Source organism: Dipodomys merriami, unplaced genomic scaffold (assembly GCF_024711535.1).
Source record: "Dipodomys merriami isolate MVZ:Mamm:240054 unplaced genomic scaffold, mDipMer1.0.p SCAF_9, whole genome shotgun sequence".
Classification (NCBI taxonomy): Eukaryota; Metazoa; Chordata; class Mammalia; order Rodentia; family Heteromyidae; genus Dipodomys; species Dipodomys merriami.
In genome coordinates this window covers 18,313,179-18,330,701 of record NW_027206512.1, presented here as the reverse complement: position 1 = coordinate 18,330,701, position 17,523 = coordinate 18,313,179, and the positions used below count along the sequence as shown (strand labels likewise).

Sequence of the window (17,523 nt, the reverse complement as noted above, 5' to 3'; positions counted from 1 at the left end):
GTAGTTTTAATAGTACACACAACAGTGACACCCATAAAGCCTTATAGGCAGGAATCACACATCCTGCTCATGTACCTCTGCACTAATACCACATCTGCCAATGGATTCAAGGGTTGCATGAGGGACTAGCATCTGCTAGCTGACTGTGTCTTTAGGGAAAAAAATCCAGCTACCAAATTGCCTTTTTTAAAGTATCACAAATCCTAAGTATAAACTTGAGGTTTTATAGAAATTGTGTGTAATGAATTAATGTGACTACAGTATCTTGTGCTTCCTGCTCTAAGTTATAGTTTTTCCCTGTAGACTAATATTTGAAGTTTCTTGAACTGTTAAAGCTATTTACAAACAGGAGTGGAAACTATAGTCTGGCATTCTCCTGATTGCTACATTTTTAATTCTTTACACCCAATTAAAGTATATTTTATGAGTAATAGTATCTCTTAATTATAGTGCCCTAGTTGGGTTTTTGCAAAATATATGTAACTGACTACATACTCATGTTTTTTATTTTTTTTCTGTATGCTATGTCAGATAGTACAGGATAGCTAAACTGTGTGAATCACAATGTATCAGAGGCAGATCAAGCATTATCACTACTTACAGCTGTGCTTTAGAGTGGACTACACCAATAACTGTCCTTATGCCAAAGGGAAATAAGTTTGCACCTTTTTATTTATTCTCAGGTTGATTAATACTGCTAATGCAAATGCCTAAGTAGTTTTTCTTTTAAAATAGGTTTAAGTGAAGAGTTGATTACACATAGTAAACTGATGACCTACAATAGGATTCTATCAAATAGAACTTAAAAAAATGGGAATCTGTTGGTTAAGAAGTACACATCAGAATTATAGTTCTTGCTAAGCTTCATGATTTCATCTTTTAGATAGATGAATTAATGTGAACTTCTTGGAATCTAAATTGTGAACTTCTTGGAATCTAAATATGAAATACATTATTTTACTTGCTCTTCAACACACTGAATAATTTTAAATACTTCAGACAAAATATTGGATAAACAAAGTATTCTCAGCTTAAAACATTTTTTTTTTTTATGATAGCATACCATTTCCTCTCAAGATGGTAGCCCAAAGTTTTAGGAGTTAACTGGAGATCCAATGGGACAAAAATTGGGAAAATTCCTTGTGGTAAAAGTTATAGGCATCTTGTCAAGGTGTAGAGATTTTACTTTTCATTTTTATTCATCACCTCCACACTAGCACAGTCAGATGTAGGCCACTCCCTACAACTGTTGCCTTTTAATTTCCTTATGAGAATTAAATTCCCATGGCAAGTGAAGAAAGTATATCCCACACAGAGCACTCCGTGGTTCTGTTATGGAATGGTCCAATTCTGGTTTAAGAAGAAATGTGAAAAAATTAATTTCTATCATTATTTGGGTGTGCTCTGTACTTCTAAGGGTGGGATGTAGTCATAACTCTAAACCTGCTATACTTGAACATCACTAAGGAAGTAACAATGAACCTAGTAAAACTCTTGAGGCCAAAGTTGTTTTCTAACAGCTTTAATAGTATTCATTTTGAATTATCTTTTTTTTTAAAAAGTGGACCATTTGCTCAACTTTCATTACTTTAGTAAAATGTTAGTATTTAAAAGATCAGCTTTCATAGCATCAAAGAATGTATATGCTAGGACACAAAAATTGCTTGGTGTATATATAATAGGTCAAGGAAGAAAAGTTGTAACTGACTAGTATTTATTCAGAAGTGTAACCTTTGCCAACCCTGGGTATGTGTGTATTTGGGCATAGTTATGACATCTGATCCGCAGGTATATGCACCTTTTGATCCTATTGTTTATAGACTTGTTCTTGCTGGTGGAAAATACTAAGGTGGGGCCCACTCTTCTATGCTTCTGATCCTTATGCAGAGCAGTTTTCTGACCACTCAGCTGCCTGGCTGGGTTTCTTTTAGGTTTTGGTACTTCACATAAGCACTGTTAGAAGGTACAAGTATGTTAAAATCACTAGTATTCTGAAGAGTTTGGGTACATTTGTTTTAATATGTGTAGAATGTGCAGTGAACTTTTTCTTTTTTAGTAACTCTACTTATTATGTTAGGTCCAATTACTGTGAGAATGAGATGATATATCTACTGTGAGAATTAACATAAATGATAGTTTATTTGAAAACTTTTATACTCAGTGGTGTTTTATATATTAAGACACAACTCTATAATAGACACATGCATGCACATCACATCTCTCTACTGTGGAGTTAATGTGAATTTTTTTAATGGACTTGCAATCACAATCATATCTAAAATAACATTCACTCCTGGAGAGGGTTTATAAAAACCACTAAAAGAAAGTTGATGAAAATGTAAAGGATTGTTATTTTTGGTTATTTTTATTTTAAAATTTATAGTGCTGATTTTGAAAGAATTGTTTCTGCTATTTTTTTGTGATTGAAAAGTCATCTAATAGCAGTATAGAAGCTACTTTTTTAATTGCTGGAAAACAGCTTTAAGTGCACTTTTTTTGATTACACTTCCATTTTGTGTTAAACTTGAATTTTCTGAAGCCTTTTATGTACCACTAAGCAAATAACTTTACCCTTTAAATAAACCAGATTTACATCTTTGTTATATTCCTAATTGTTATGAAGTATATGTGCTAAAGTAACTTCAGTCTTCAAATATTGCTGGGAAACTGGTCTGAATCAGTTGCTTTCCCCCCTATATATCTAAGCACTAATTTTATTACTTTATTGCCTTTACATTGATTATTATTGAATTCTGTTCCTGATTCAGCTTGTTTGAAGTTTATTTTCTTACTGTATTTATCATACCTACTGTTTTAGTAATCTGCTTTCTTTAAATGCAATAAATCCCAAAAGGATTGTCTATTCTTTATAATCAGTGACTGTGGAGTTTTTCATTATCTTATTAAATGTTGTGGATATAATCTATTCAGTTCTTTCATTTCCTTCCTTCTTTCTATTTTTTACCAGCTAGTGGCATAAAAAAATTAAAGTTAGACTCCTGTTTTAAGATTCGTGGTGCAGGATTTAAGAAAACATATTTTGACCTAATTTTTTTTTGAAAGAATACCACTTAATACAGGACCAATATTTTAGTCACTATCATTACTGATACTTTGTTTTGAATAATTTGACATAGCTTTCACATCATTTATAAGGTATTTTTTGAATTCTTAAAAGACTATTAACATTCTTAACTTAAAAAATCTTCAGTCAAATGAAATAGTAGTCTTATGACTGTTGTCAGAAAAGAGACTGTACGTTAAAGAGAAACCTATATACCTGGCTGATGGAATAAGCTTGCTGTCAGGGTTGTAGTAGTTTACATTCCACAAACTGGAGGCTATAGGTTGGTGGCTTGTGACAGTTTCTGTCATGGACATGATTCATCTTACTACAAATGAACATTTTAAAGTAGTAACATTTGCCTAAAGTTATACAGAAAAATAAGGATATTATATAGTACAACACAGCAAAATACCATAAATTATTACAGCCTATTAGAACAATTTGCAATGTAGCAACTGTTGGAATTCAGTTATAGCTAACCTTTAGAAAATAATACATGGTACAAATTGAGCTACTTGTCTTGGCCTTCCTTCTTAAGGAAGCTTAGTTCAAGCAGATGTGTAACATAGTTAATATTTAAATGTATTTTTCAAAACTTTTGTAGTCTTGGGGCTGGGAAGGTGGCTCAGTGGTAGAGCGCTTGCCTTGCATGCCTGAGGCCCTGGGTTCGATTCCTCAGCACCACATAAGCAAAAAGAAAAAAGCTGGAAGTGGCACTGTGGCTCAAGTGGTAGAGTGCTAGCCTTGAGCTGAAGAGCTGAGGGACAGTGCCCAGGCCCAGAGTTCAGGCCCCACGACCGGACCCAAAAGAAAAAAATTAAAAAAAAAAAAAACTTTTGTAGTCTTTTTTTGAATGTTAAAGAAGATAGTTGACATGGTTGGCACAACTGAAATTATACCCACGCTAACTAATGTTTTGCTGGGATATTTGGAGAGCAGGCCGAGGCCCTTGGTAGCTGTGCATTTAAGCCTGAGCAGGTTCAGTTTCATAGAAGTGCTGAATACTATTTCTCCCTTTGGGATTTTGTTAAGGTATCAGAGTATCAAAGTATCAAAGGTATGGTATTCAAGAGCACCTAGATATTTCAATATGAACACTATTATTGTGATAAGAGAAGGTACCTCCGCTCTTCCCTCCAACAGCTGAGCTGATTTAAAAAAAAAAAAAAAAAAAAAGCCCTCACATTTTACCAGGAAGGATTGTTTGGGTTGGTGTGAATCTACTCATTTAAGCAACCAGCAGGAATCCAGAAATTCAGGCTTTGCTCTTGTACATTTACTAGAGTGTAAAGTGTATCTCTAGTAGGTACCTGCCAAATGGAGAGTTGTACAGCTCTATGCCAGTCAATCACAATCTTCACATTGGATACTTTGTCCATGTGGGATGCCATAAGAGGTGAGAGATAATCCCTGATTCTTCATTCCTGACTCTAGAATATGATGTTAAAGCCTTTATGTATTATAAAAATGACAAGCAGCACTTAATATATTTAGTAAACCCAGTTTATTTACATTAATACATTTTGCCATGCAGCTTACTGAATTGTACTCAATATAATAAAAAAAAACGACAAAACTCTTGCTATTTGAAAATGGCTTTATATATAAAGATGACTTTCTTAAGTGAGAAATAAAACTCTATATAATTTAAAACAGCTATAGATAACTGAAAAATCCTTGCAAAGTCTATGGGTAAAAACTTTAGTTTCCACATAAGTAAAATTAAAACCAGTCTTTTTAATACTGTAGCTCCAATAATATATGTTTAATCATTTTAATAAGCTAAAAAATACATTATTACAAGGCTCAGATATGTAGGCAATTTTTAAATATTCTTTAATGTTAACAATGTCTTAAATTTTACCAGTAGTGCTATGCACACAGTAGATTGGTCAATAAATGCTGAAATACGTAAGTATCCATCGCGACAGTCCATATTCATTCCTTATAATAAATACATCAGACTAAAGATAAAAAGATAAAAATCGCTTTTCTTACATTTAACATTTTCATAAAGCATTGAAATGTTTACATGGCATAATTTTCCCTACAGTCACAACAGTATGTATTTCAAATTTCAAATTATTGTTTAAAAATACAATATGCTCTTTTTTATGTATTAACTCAGGTTAATATTACATAACTCCTACACTATGACCAAAAATCCCCAAGAATTAATAAAACAAAGTAAAACTTAAGAATCAGTGCTTTTAATCTTTGAGATCTTACAATAAAAATGGTCCTACACCTAGAATAACTTTCTTCTCACTTTTTGATTAATAATCAGTGTATTTCACATGGCCGAAATGACTCAGTACGTATTTACAAGCATTTTATCCTACTGTTGTTACATCAAAATCTAATACTTAGCTCACAAATTGGTGGCCTTAATGAGGTATAATAGCCATTTTCAAAGTAGCATTCCACCATAATGGTTATGTTGTAGTGTGTCTGCACTGAGCCTACTCTGAGAAAATTCCCCTTGTGCAGTGCTAGCATTGGGAATTTATAATCCAGAAACACTACACTAGAAAGAAACAAGGTTGTACAGAAGCATAAACTGAGGTACATTATAACTTTCCAAATGCTGGATGTACAGGAAACATTTTAGGATAAACTTCAAAGTAAGTTTTTTATGATACTCACTTAACTTTCACTGTCTTAAAACAGCAGTATTTAAAAGAACTTGCCAACTCACTAAGAAGTTCTGATGGTACTTTATAATAAACAAGGTATATTTTTATAAATTCAATAAAGGATTTAATTTTATGCATATGGGAAGAGCAAAGAACAAAGGAGTTACACTGTATAATCGGGCAGTGAAGTATGTATAAACAAGAGCAAGGTTAATGCTTCAAGTCCAAATTTTAGATTGCATTTATACTTTCGAGTTATCTATGACTGTAATGCTAACACATGCACAAACAGAACACTAAAGTATAAGAGAATATCATTGAATGGGGTATTTGCATGACTGTTCTAAGGCTTAAGGTTCATTTCAGGGTCAAGATCCTATGGCCTTGAAAGTAGCACCCAGATAGCTGAAACCTTCATTATGAAATTTAGGACTATAAATTAAGAGCTGAAAGTTCTTCTGAGATCTCCTCAAATCCACTCTCAAGAATTCAATTATAATATAGAGTTAAACAATACCTGGGATTAAAAGATTTAAGTGGATAATTACTTTGTTACTAAGTAGACCATGTCCTTCCTTTCCTGTGTGACTATTACATGATAAAGAAATAGCAATGCATGTGAAAATCTCTCCAAGGAGAAGTTTCAAGTTTTTGTCTTGGCAAAACCCCCAAAGCTCAGCGTATTTCTAAGGAGAAGAGAATCTATACCTAAAGAAGTACCTTAAGTGCCAGTTTTTCATAACCATTCATTTAAAGGCTGTGATTATTCAAAATTACTATTTTCACTTGTAATAAGCATAGGCTATAACAATCGTTGCCTTGATTAGGCACTTAAGTTTGATAATTTAATGAAAATATCTTCTATTAAAGTCATCACTCAAGATGACTGACTCTATGTAATCTGTCATTCATTGGAGATGAGCCCTTCCTAAGGAAATTAAGCTGGTGTAAAGTAAAATAGGTTTAATTTAACATTCAGTGTTGCCATCCAGATATATCTTAAGATGGCCCACTAATTTTCACTTTTCGTGTAAGCAGCAAATTTGTAGTATTAAGGGTCTGTAAAGCAATTATTACTTCAGAGCCTAAGTATATTTTCATATGTTCATAAATCCTTACTCATGATACATAAAGCAAGAGGAAAGAGAAAAAAAAAACTAATGGAAACCTTAGAAATAGTGGGGTCTACAACTCCCCCACTGAATATTGCTCAACAACTGAATTTGCCAGGTAGCCATACCTGAATTCACAAATGAGAAATATAGTCAGGACAAGGCTTGCTATGTCTGTACTGCATGACATACACAGTTGACTGGTGCCACCAATATAACATCACTACTGCAAGGATATGCCATATTTGGTGGCTTGATCCGAGGTAGTTTAGTTGTCCTGGAAGAGAAAGTAAAAGAAATCAGTGTTCACTGCACTATTTCAATGTTAAAGATGTATTTCTATCATTGACTTTGAAAATACAGCTTAGAAGTAGAAAGCATTTTGATAGCTTAAAGGCTTGGGAGACTAGTATTTCAAATCAAGTCCTTTTTAAAAAGGCAAAAAACATATGTAGGTCGAACTTGAAGGATTCATTCAGTAAGCACACAGGTGAAGTTTAGAAATGCTGTTCCTAGTGTTTTAGAATCTGACTTATTTTTTGCCTCCTATGACTTACAATGGGAAAAATTATTACATGAGAGAGGCAAAAGAAATAAATCCATGTTACAAATCATGGAGTGACTCAGGTATGAATTTGAAAGCAGTAGATGCACTGCTATGTTTAGATAAAAACCTGCTAAAAGCACTTTGTGAACAGATATGCAAGAAGAAATCACAAACCTTAATCTTCTGCCAACAAATGCAATAATTGCAATATTCTGCAATTATGAATGGGTTAAATAGTGAAATGCTAAATTCCATTTTCCCTGGGAATTTGATCTTTTTCAATAAATAACAAAATGTAAAGTTTCAATAACTAATTCTAAACTTTTTCTTCCTCATACTGCTTCTATGGGTCATGAAATTTAAGTAAATATTCTGTAAACTTTTTCTCATTAAATGTTTATTATGAAAATACTGTACAGAGGGGTTACAATTACATGAACAAGGTAATGAGTACATTTCTTATCAAGCATTGTTGCCTCCTCTGTTTTTCCCCTACCATCCCTTCCTTCCTACCTCCACACCTACATCCTCTCCCCCCCCACCCTAAAGTGTAAAGTTCATTTTTCTACATAGCCTCTTGTACATTTCATTGTTGCAATGGGTCAACCTGTATCCCTAAACAAGTTTATTTTTCCCTTCTGCTCCCCAAATTATACCAACATCAAATACAGTGAAAACATTGGGGGAGGGACATAAAAAATCATGTGGTACCTTATAAATATGTTAGAAACAATAGCAAGCAAGAACAAAAAAACACTTGTGTCCTTATCTTGGAGTTCATTTCACTTAACATTATCTTATCTGACTTTTTCTGCTTGTGTCAGATATATACTAGTTACTGCAAATAAGGGAAACCTATGGGACCTTTGTGCCTGACTTATTTCACTTAATGTAACTTTTTCCAAGTCTTTCCATTTCCTAACAAATGGGGCAGTGTCATTCTTTCTAATGGAGGCATAGAATTTCATTGTGTATATATACCACATTTTCTTGATCCATTCATCTACTGACAGGCATCTGGGTTGGTTTTATATCTTAGCTATGGTAAATAAACAGAGTTGTGGTGGTAGCTTTAGTATGGTCTTGTTTGTGATCATTCGGGTAAAAGCCCGAAAGTGGGATTGCTGGGTCACAGGGGAGTTCTATGTGGAGTCTTTTGAGGAACCTCCATACTATTTTACGAAATGGTTGAACAAGTTTACACTCCCACCAACAATGCAGTAGGATTCCCTTCTGTCCACATCCCCTCCAGAATCTGTTGTTATTAGAGTTCTTGATTATAGCCATTCTAAGTGGGGTGAGGTGGTATCTCAATGAGGTTTTGATCTGCATTTCTTTTATGGCTAGAGAGGTTGAGCATTTCTTCAGAGAAGTTTCTCTTTAAGTGTTTAGTCCACTTATTTATTGGGCAATTGTTTCTTTGAGGATTTGTTGTTGGGGGATTTAATTTTTTTAGTTACAGGTATATTTTAGATATGAGACCCTTCTCTGTTGTATGGCTAGTGAAGATCTCCCAATCAATGGGCTTTCTATTGATCTTGCTAGCTATGTCCTTTATCATGCAATCCCATTTGTCTAACCTTTCTTTGATTTGTTGTGTTTCTGGGTCTCTATTGAGAAAATTTCGGCCTGTGCCAAGACCTAGGGTTTCTCCTATTCCTTCCTGCAATGTTTTCAGGATGTCTGCTTTGACTCCGAGGTCTTTGATCCATTTGGAATTGATTCTGGCAATATATAAGGATCTAGCTTTAGTTTTCTACAAGTGATTAATCAATTTTGCCAGCACCATTTACTGAAGAGGCTATCTTTCTTCCATTTTTTTTAGCTTCCTTATCAAAGATTAGGTGGCTATAGGTCTGTGGGTTCATTTCTGGGTTTTCAATTCTATTCCATTGGTCCTGAGGTCTGTTGTGGTGCCAGTACCAAGGTGTTTTGATTACTATGGCTGTGTAGTAGAGTTTGAAATTTGGTATTGATATTCCTCCTGCTCTGTTCTTTCTGTTAAGGATAGTTTTTGCTATTCAGGTCCTTTATTTTTCCATATGAATTTTTGGATTGCCTCTTCTATTTCCTTAAAGAATGAGGTTGGAATATTGATAGGTATTGCATTGAATTTGTAGATAGCCTTTGGAAGTATTGCCATTTTTACGATGTTGATCTTTCTAATCCAGGAGCATGGGAGTTTTTGCCACTTTCTATGTTCTGTTTTGATTTCCTTTTTCAGGTTTTTAAAGTTTTCATCATAGAGGTCCTTCACTTCTTTGGTTAAGTTAATTCCTAAATATTTTATTTTTTGTGGAGCTATGACGAATAGAGTTGCTCTCCTGATTTCAGCTGCACTCTTCTCCATTGTTAGCATTCTGTAAACTTTTTCTTCATTTGTTTCCTCTTTCTTTTTCCTTTGAGTGTGAACATGCATGTGCACCAGTACTGAGGCTTGAACATGGTGCTTCTACCACTTGAGCCACATCTATACTTTTGGCTTTTTGTTGGTTAATTGGAGGTTAAAAGTTTCTGGCTTCAAAGCTTGATACTTAGCTCTCAGCCTGCTGAATAGTTAGGACTACAGGCATGAACCACTGGTACTTACCTTCTTCTTATTCTTAATAGGAGTAATCAGAACAGAACATAGATTTTAAAGAATAATGGAGCATGAAAATGAAACTGATTTGGGAAGAAAGGGGGAAAAGAGGGGAGTGATGGAGGGAGTGGATGATCAGGATGCACTGAATACAAAACTGAACAGGTTAAAATGGAAATTCCGTGTACAACTAACTGATAATAGAAAAAATGTATCTGAAATGGGATTCTTTCTGTGTGGGTCTAAAGTCTTTCTCTGATGACCCAAGTCCACTGTACTATAGAGTTAAGTCTACAGACACATTCTTAAAAATACAAAAGATTACAAAGAAAATAGACTATCTTATACATCAGAAAACCACTCAATTCTTTCAGGTTGGAGTTCCTTGAACCCATCAAAGACCACTGTGGAACAAAAACACCTAAGCTGAATTTAAGTTTTCAGGATTAATTTTAATAATTTCTTAATATCCACTGTTTTTGTACTTCCCACACTTTCATGCATGAAAGGTGTCATATAAGTGAAAACTTAATACTATCACTTAAGACTAAGTTGTTTATAGTTGCACTGTCTTCCAGGCTCTCATGTACCTGCATACAACCACACAGTCAGCTACATGCACATCAAGCTCATCTTGGAGGAATGGTACATATTGATCTTTTAGAAGTACCCTATATTCCACAATTCTTAACCTCTGATCTAAATATTTTAAGGGTGAAAAACATGGCCATAATTACATGGTGTAAAAACATTTTCATAATTCAAATTTTTACTTGACTGTGCTGAAAAACCAGAATTTTAATGCATATATGTGTATGTTTTCTTAAATTATTATTTTTGGATCTATGTATTTTCTTAAATTATTATTTTTTGCAGTGTTGGTGACTAAACCCAGTACTCAGAGCTTGAAGGTGGATCTAGCACTAGAGCTATTTTTCTAGATCCAGAATTTGAAGACTAACATGTAATAAAATAATTTAAAAAAATCAACTTGGGGATATATCTAGCTATGTATCCAAATTCAAATTCTATACACTTAGGTTCTTCTGTACACTGTGTTCCCATTCTTATTTAAAGCTCAGTATTTAAAGCACAGAGAGGAACATCTGAGCATAGTGGGAGAACTCATTCTTGAGACCAAGGTTCCTCAGCCACTTCCTCAGCACATGTAAGGAGTGATACAAGGCCATCTCCAGCTCACTATGGAAATAACTCTTAACCCACAGAGAAAGAGGTGGGGCAACTTTGCAATTTATATTTAGACTTCTCCCTGACTTATAGTCCTCCAAATCGAAACATTAAGTAGCTGAACACCTTACTTTTGTCTTTACCTATTTTATAGAACCTTAAGATGTATATCCAATAGTCCCTTCTCATCCATGAAGAATACATTTCAATACTCCTCAGTAGATGAGTGAAACTGTTGACAATATGAAATTCTACATAAACAATTTTTTCCTATACACTTAACGATAAAAGTTTAATTTATAAATTGGACATAGTAAGAGATTAACAATGAATAGTAAAACATAAGCAAAACAATATACTGTAGTAAAAGTTCTATGCATATGATCTCCCTTCAAAGACTCTAAACAGGTATTAATATAATGAACTGTGGTAAAGCACAGGTACCTAATTACAGATAAGGGGGGCACTACTGTACTGTAAAATGAGCTTAAACCTGGCCTCTTTTCATCATCCTTCTTTGACTTCTTTTTGTCTCTACTTTCCTTACTTCTTGCTTTATATAGCTCACACATAAAAATTAATTCCGAAAATATTACATGATTAATATCTGAATTTTCTTAAAAAAAAACGAATGGAGACTGAGTTAATTTTGTTATTGGTTTTTAACTGTAAGACGGTAGAAACTCTGCCAACCAAAGGGAAAGTCTGTGAATGCATCTGGAAAGGTAACGTTACAGGTAATACCTGGGGGAAAAAACCAATTACTTCATAATCAAAACATTAAAAAATATACATCTAAGTTTTTATTCTCTAAAGCATTTACTCCTGATATATTAAGCTACAAAACCATGAAAAAATAAACACCTACCTGGAAAATACCTTTCTGGGACTTTGGAAATGTAGAATAGGAAAGCAAGAAGAGCAATCACATACATCACAATTACACGGGGTGCAAAGTCCTGGGGGAGGAAAAAGTTGTTTGTATGTTTTACACATTTTCGTATTGTTACTGAATTCTCAATTCATTATGAGCACAGCAGTGAAATTTAGGGTTGCTAAACCTGAATTATTCTGAGAAAATCTCCAGTAGCTAAATCTCTTGCTTTCCTGCTGTAGGAAGCAGGGCACAGGAACAGAACACAGTGATGTTGTAAAAGTTAGGCTATGAAAGGAACTGGAGCTTCCACACTGTTTAAGATCCTGAGGATATTCAACAACCCTACAATGTAAGTATAGGGGTGAAATGCTGCATGCAGGAAAAGGACTAAACAGTATTGCCCATAACAGAATCTCTTCCAAGATCCCAGATCAATGACTCTTAAATATGATTTTTCAGCCATAATATGTACGTTTCTAATTCTGATTACAAACCGACTGTACCTCAAGTTCATTCAAGAAATAAAGACAATCTATTTCTCTTTCCTCCTCAAATTTCTGAGAATTATTACTCTCCCTAACTCAGAGCCTTCTGATTAATCAGCCTCAGAATTCTTTAACACTCTCTAAAACAAAATTTCCAGTCAATGCTTCAAACTTCTACTCAACACTCCCAGAACTCTTTATCTTCTTTAGTGGTCTAATTTCTATACTTTTCTTTGTTATTCTGTGAATATTTCATTAGCACACATTATAGTATAACAGGATTTCATATGTCCAGGGGTGACTACAGAGGACTTTGAATAAATTTACCACTTCCATCATTCCTTTATACTTCTCACTCCTCCTCAACTTTCTAAAACAGTGTTTGATGGGTTTCATTATTCTGTGGAAAACACAATCTGGCTAATAGGTGGTTAAGGTTAGTGTAGGTTGGATGCTTAATATACAGATTTCTATGACAGCTGTCATAGATGGACTCGTTGTCCACCATGAAGGCACAATCATGCCTTCATGTAGAGCTCAACTACAGCTGTGGATACCTGGGGGGCAGGGTAATAATGGAGAACTTCAGATTGTGCATATGTGTGTGTGTGTGTGTGTGTGTGTGTGTGTGTGTGTGTGTGTGTGTGTATGTGTACATATATGCTCTTTGGCCCTTCTAGCTTTTCTCCTTCCAAAATGAGATTAATCTCTGAAAGCTTCTCTTTGCTCTCACTCTAATGTTAACCTGTAATCATACAGGAATTTCATCTTTGAGAATCACTATCTAGTCATATATCTTAAGATTTGCAGATATGGAAATAGTCTCATTTTTTTCTGAATTTCTCTAAAATCTATTGGCTTAATAGGTCTTTTTCTTTTTCTTTATCATTATAAGCTTAATAGAAATTTATTGTCTATATATAGGAATTTAATCACTTCCACATTAGCAATGAATCACTTCTGGTTAGAATTAAACCAAGGGTGGTAGTTTCCCCTTGTAATTTCTTATTCTTGGGGGATCAAATTGTCTGAGAAATGATGTTTTTACAAATTGCAGAATCACCTGTGCTTCTCATAACTGCTACTAATTTTCTCAATTTCTTAATTATCCAGACAATCACTACCTTTGTCTTTCGATTAGCCAGATCACTGCACTCAATTCACTGTCATGTAACTTCCTTTTTCTTTCAGTGGTTTACTCACACTTTTCTCTATCATCCTGCCAGCTTCTTGTGATTGCATGTAAGCCCAGTAGTCCTTCCAATTGTACTAAACTGATGCTTTTGGAACAACCCTGCCTTTAAACTCTCACTTTCCATACATAGGTCCCAGCGAACAAGTGTGATTTCTGCCAGCTTTCCTGGCATATTTAGTTATGTTAATTTAAACATTTTTAGTTTATCTCCTCTATGTCCCTCCCCTTCTCTGAACATATTCACATTCCTCTCTAAATAGACGGTCTTTTAACCTCTATAATATTAATTTTTACGTTTCTATTTTTTTTCTGGTCTCTCTTTATTCCCCTTTCCGTCTCTTCTTTTTCTCTCTCTCTCTACTTGCATCCTACCCAACCCATTTCCTGCATTGTGATTAGGACATAGTTAACTCTCCCTGTGCCTCCCCACACCAATCTATTCCTATTTTTTACCCACATCTCTCCCTAATCCTAATAATTTCTGGTTTTCCAAATTCTTTTCTGCGGTTCGAAGTCCTTTAACATATAGTTGTTTGATGTTGAATAGATGTATCTGTTGAACTAGATTGTATCTGTAGACTATTGACTGTACAAATGCAAACTTTGGTTGATGGTTGCCTTAAGATAGTGTTCTAGCACAAAACTGGTGCAATCTTCATCTCAAATGGGCCGAGTAAGCCGGAAAAACACAAGAAAAATGGCAAATTCGGGTATCTCAATTCCCAACCTTGATAATCAGGGATTAGAACAGACAAAGAATAATCCAGAGGAGAGTTCCCAAATAGCTCTACAAACACTACTAGCAAACATGATAAATGAGAAGTTTGAAAATGTACAAAGGACTCTGTATGAGCGTGATAGGGAGAGAGAGGAGGCATCCCAGAAGTTTATACAGGAATATCATAAGCGTGAGGAAGCTACTCAAAAACTGATACAGGATTTGCGTGAACAACTTGAGAATACTCAAAGAGAAAGGGAGGAATGGCGTGAGCAGGCAGAGAACACTCAAAGAGAACTGCAGGAATCCCACAAACGGGAAGAAAGAGAACTGCAGGAATCCCACAGACGGGAGGAAGCTAATCAAAGAGAAATTCAGGAATTGAGAGACCAGGTAGAGAATACACAAAGATAACTAAAGGCATTCATGGAATCCATTAATAAAGAGCTGAAGGAAGTCAGGGAGACCACAAAGGGAATGCTGAATGGAACCCAACAGAAGGAATGGAAGTCCAAAGAAACCATAACCAATCAACTAAGTGATTTGAGAACAAACACTGAACACCAAATTAAGGAAGTAAAGAAATTCATACAAGACCTAAAACAGAGCTTCAACAAAGAACTTGAAGCCATCAAAGCTGACCAATTAGAAGGAAAAGAGATAAAAAACAAAGTAGAGAGTCTTGACAGCAGGTTAGAACATGCAGAAGATCGAATCTCAGGGATTGAAGACAGCCTAGATATTATAGAGAAAGAACATACAACCATCCAAGACAAGTCCAAGAAATATGACAGGTCTATCCAACACCTGGAAGACACCATCAGAAGGCCCAATCTAAGGATAATGGGTGTAGAGGAGCACCTAGAAACAGAAGTTAATGGTCTAGGAAATTTGTTTAACAGGATCCTAGCAGAGAACTTCCCAAACATACAAAAAGATAGGCCTATTCAGATACAAGAAGCTTTTAGAACCCCAAATAGACCAGACCAGAATAGGACATCCCACTGTCACATTATAATCCACACAGGATCAACCCAGACCAAGGAAAAGATCCTTAAAGCTGTCAAGGAGAAAAGGGTAATCACCTATAAAGGGAAACCAATTAGAATCACCTCAGATTTCTCAGCAGAGACAATCAAAGCAAGAAGAGCCTGGAATGACCTATGCCATGCCCTAAAAACAAACAACTATCAACCAAGAATACTGTACCCAGCTAAACTCTCCTTCATAACTGAAGGCCAAATAAAAACCTTCCATAGCAAAGAAAAATTGAAACAATACATCTCCACCAAACCAGCCCTGCAAAAGATTCTTAAAGATGTCCTACACATAGAAAACCAACAAGAACGCAACAAAGGCCAAGAAACTGCACCCAAACTGAGAATCCAAGAACCTTAGGAAGAACCCAGTTTTCGCAGCCCCCAAGAAGGTGGATAACATGGCAGGAACTCCCAAATACCTCTCAGTCCTATCTCTTAACGTTAACGGACTGAACTCTCCAATTAAGCGACATAGACTGTCTAGTTGGATTAAAAAACAAGACCCTTCTATCTGCTGCCTGCAGGAGTCACATCTTGCCCGTAAAAACAAACACATTTTCAAGGTTAAAGGCTGGAACAAAATCTACCAAGCAAACGGCCCTCATAAACAGGCGGGAGTTGCAATCCTAATATCAGATAAAATAGACTTCAAATTAAAATTCGTGAGAAGAGATAAAGAAGGTCGCTACATACTAATTAAAGGATCTCTCCTTCAGGAGGATATTACAATTCTAAATATCTATTCGCCAAACAATGGAGCACCCAAATTTATCAAAGAAACACTACTTTCCCTCAAATCCCATATAGATCCAAAGACATTAATTGTTGGGGATTTTAACACACCACTCTCCCCACTAGATAGATCAACTCGGCAAAAACTCAACAGAGAAACTGCAGATCTAAACAGCTGCATAGATCAACTAGACTTAACAGACATTTACCGAACATTTCACCCAGCAGCATCAGAATACACGTTCTTCTCAGCAGCACATGGAACGTTTTCTAAAATAGACCACATTTTAGGCCACAAAGCAAACTTGTCTAAATTCAGAAACATTGAAGTTATACCTTGCATTCTCTCTGACCACAAGGGAATAAAATTAGAACTCAACACCAAAAGCCACCAAAGAAAGTCCGGTATCACATGGAGGCTGAACAACACACTGCTGAATCATGAGTGGGTCATGGAAGAGATTAGAAAGGAAATTCAAATGTTCATGCTATTCAACAAAAATGAACACACAAATTACCAGCTCCTCTGGGACACAGCAAAGGCAGTACTCAGAGGCAAGTTTATAGCTCTGAGCTCCTACATCAACAAATTGGAGAGATCTGAAACTACCAATTTAATGACACATCTAAACCTCCTTGAAAAAGAGCAGCAAGATAAACCCCAATCCAGTAGACGGAAAGAAATAATCAAAATTAAATCAGAATTAAATGAATTAGAATCCAAAAAAACTATAGAAAGAATCAACAAAACAAAGAGTTGGTTCTACGAAAAACTTAACAAAATTGACAGACCCTTAGCAAACCTTATCAGAAAAAGGAGAGAACACACCCAAATTAATAAACTCAGAGAAGAATGGAAACATCACCACGGAAACAACCAAGATTCAGAACATTATAAGGGAATACTTCTCAAAACTTTATGCTAATAAGTTTGAGAACTTGACAGAAATGGACCTTTTCCTAGCAAATATTGACATGCCAAAACTAAACCAAGATGAGTTAAACCAGCTTAACAGGCCCATATCAAGCATTGAAATAGAAACAGCAATAAGAGACCTCCCAGCTAAGAAAAGTCCAGGACCAGATGGTTTTACAGCGGAATTTTACAAGGCCTTCAAAGCAGAGCTCACACCAATACTCCTCCAACTCTTCAATGAAATTGAAAGAGAAAGCTCACTACCGAACACATTCTATGAAGCCATCATAACCCTCATCCCAAAACCAGGCAGGGACTCATCAAAGAAAGAGAACTATAGACCCATTTCTTTGATGAACATTGATGCAAAACTTCTCAACAAAATTTTGGCCAATCGACTTCAACAATTCATCCAAAAAATCATACACC

At 35.2% G+C, this 17,523-nt stretch overlaps 1 protein-coding gene across 5 annotated transcripts in view; it reads right to left on the bottom strand.

The window, feature by feature from the left end:
* Positions 1-17,523, bottom strand: part of Paqr3 (progestin and adipoQ receptor family member 3) — a 33,436-nt gene that overhangs the window by 1,066 nt on the left and 14,847 nt on the right. For 2 of the 5 annotated variants that reach the window (XM_070012359.1, XM_070012358.1), the window contains 3 exons: positions 12,000-12,090; positions 6,944-7,092; positions 4,378-4,497 (listed from right to left, as the gene is read on the bottom strand). In XM_070012359.1, the coding sequence (XP_069868460.1) occupies positions 6,950-7,092; positions 12,000-12,090 (234 nt within the window). In that variant the 3' untranslated portion in view covers positions 4,378-4,497; positions 6,944-6,949. Of the gene's footprint in view, positions 1-3,280; positions 3,427-4,252; positions 4,498-6,943; positions 7,093-11,999; positions 12,091-17,523 lie in introns of those variants that run through there. The other 3 variants (XM_070012355.1, XM_070012357.1, XM_070012356.1) reach the window with 3 other exon arrangements.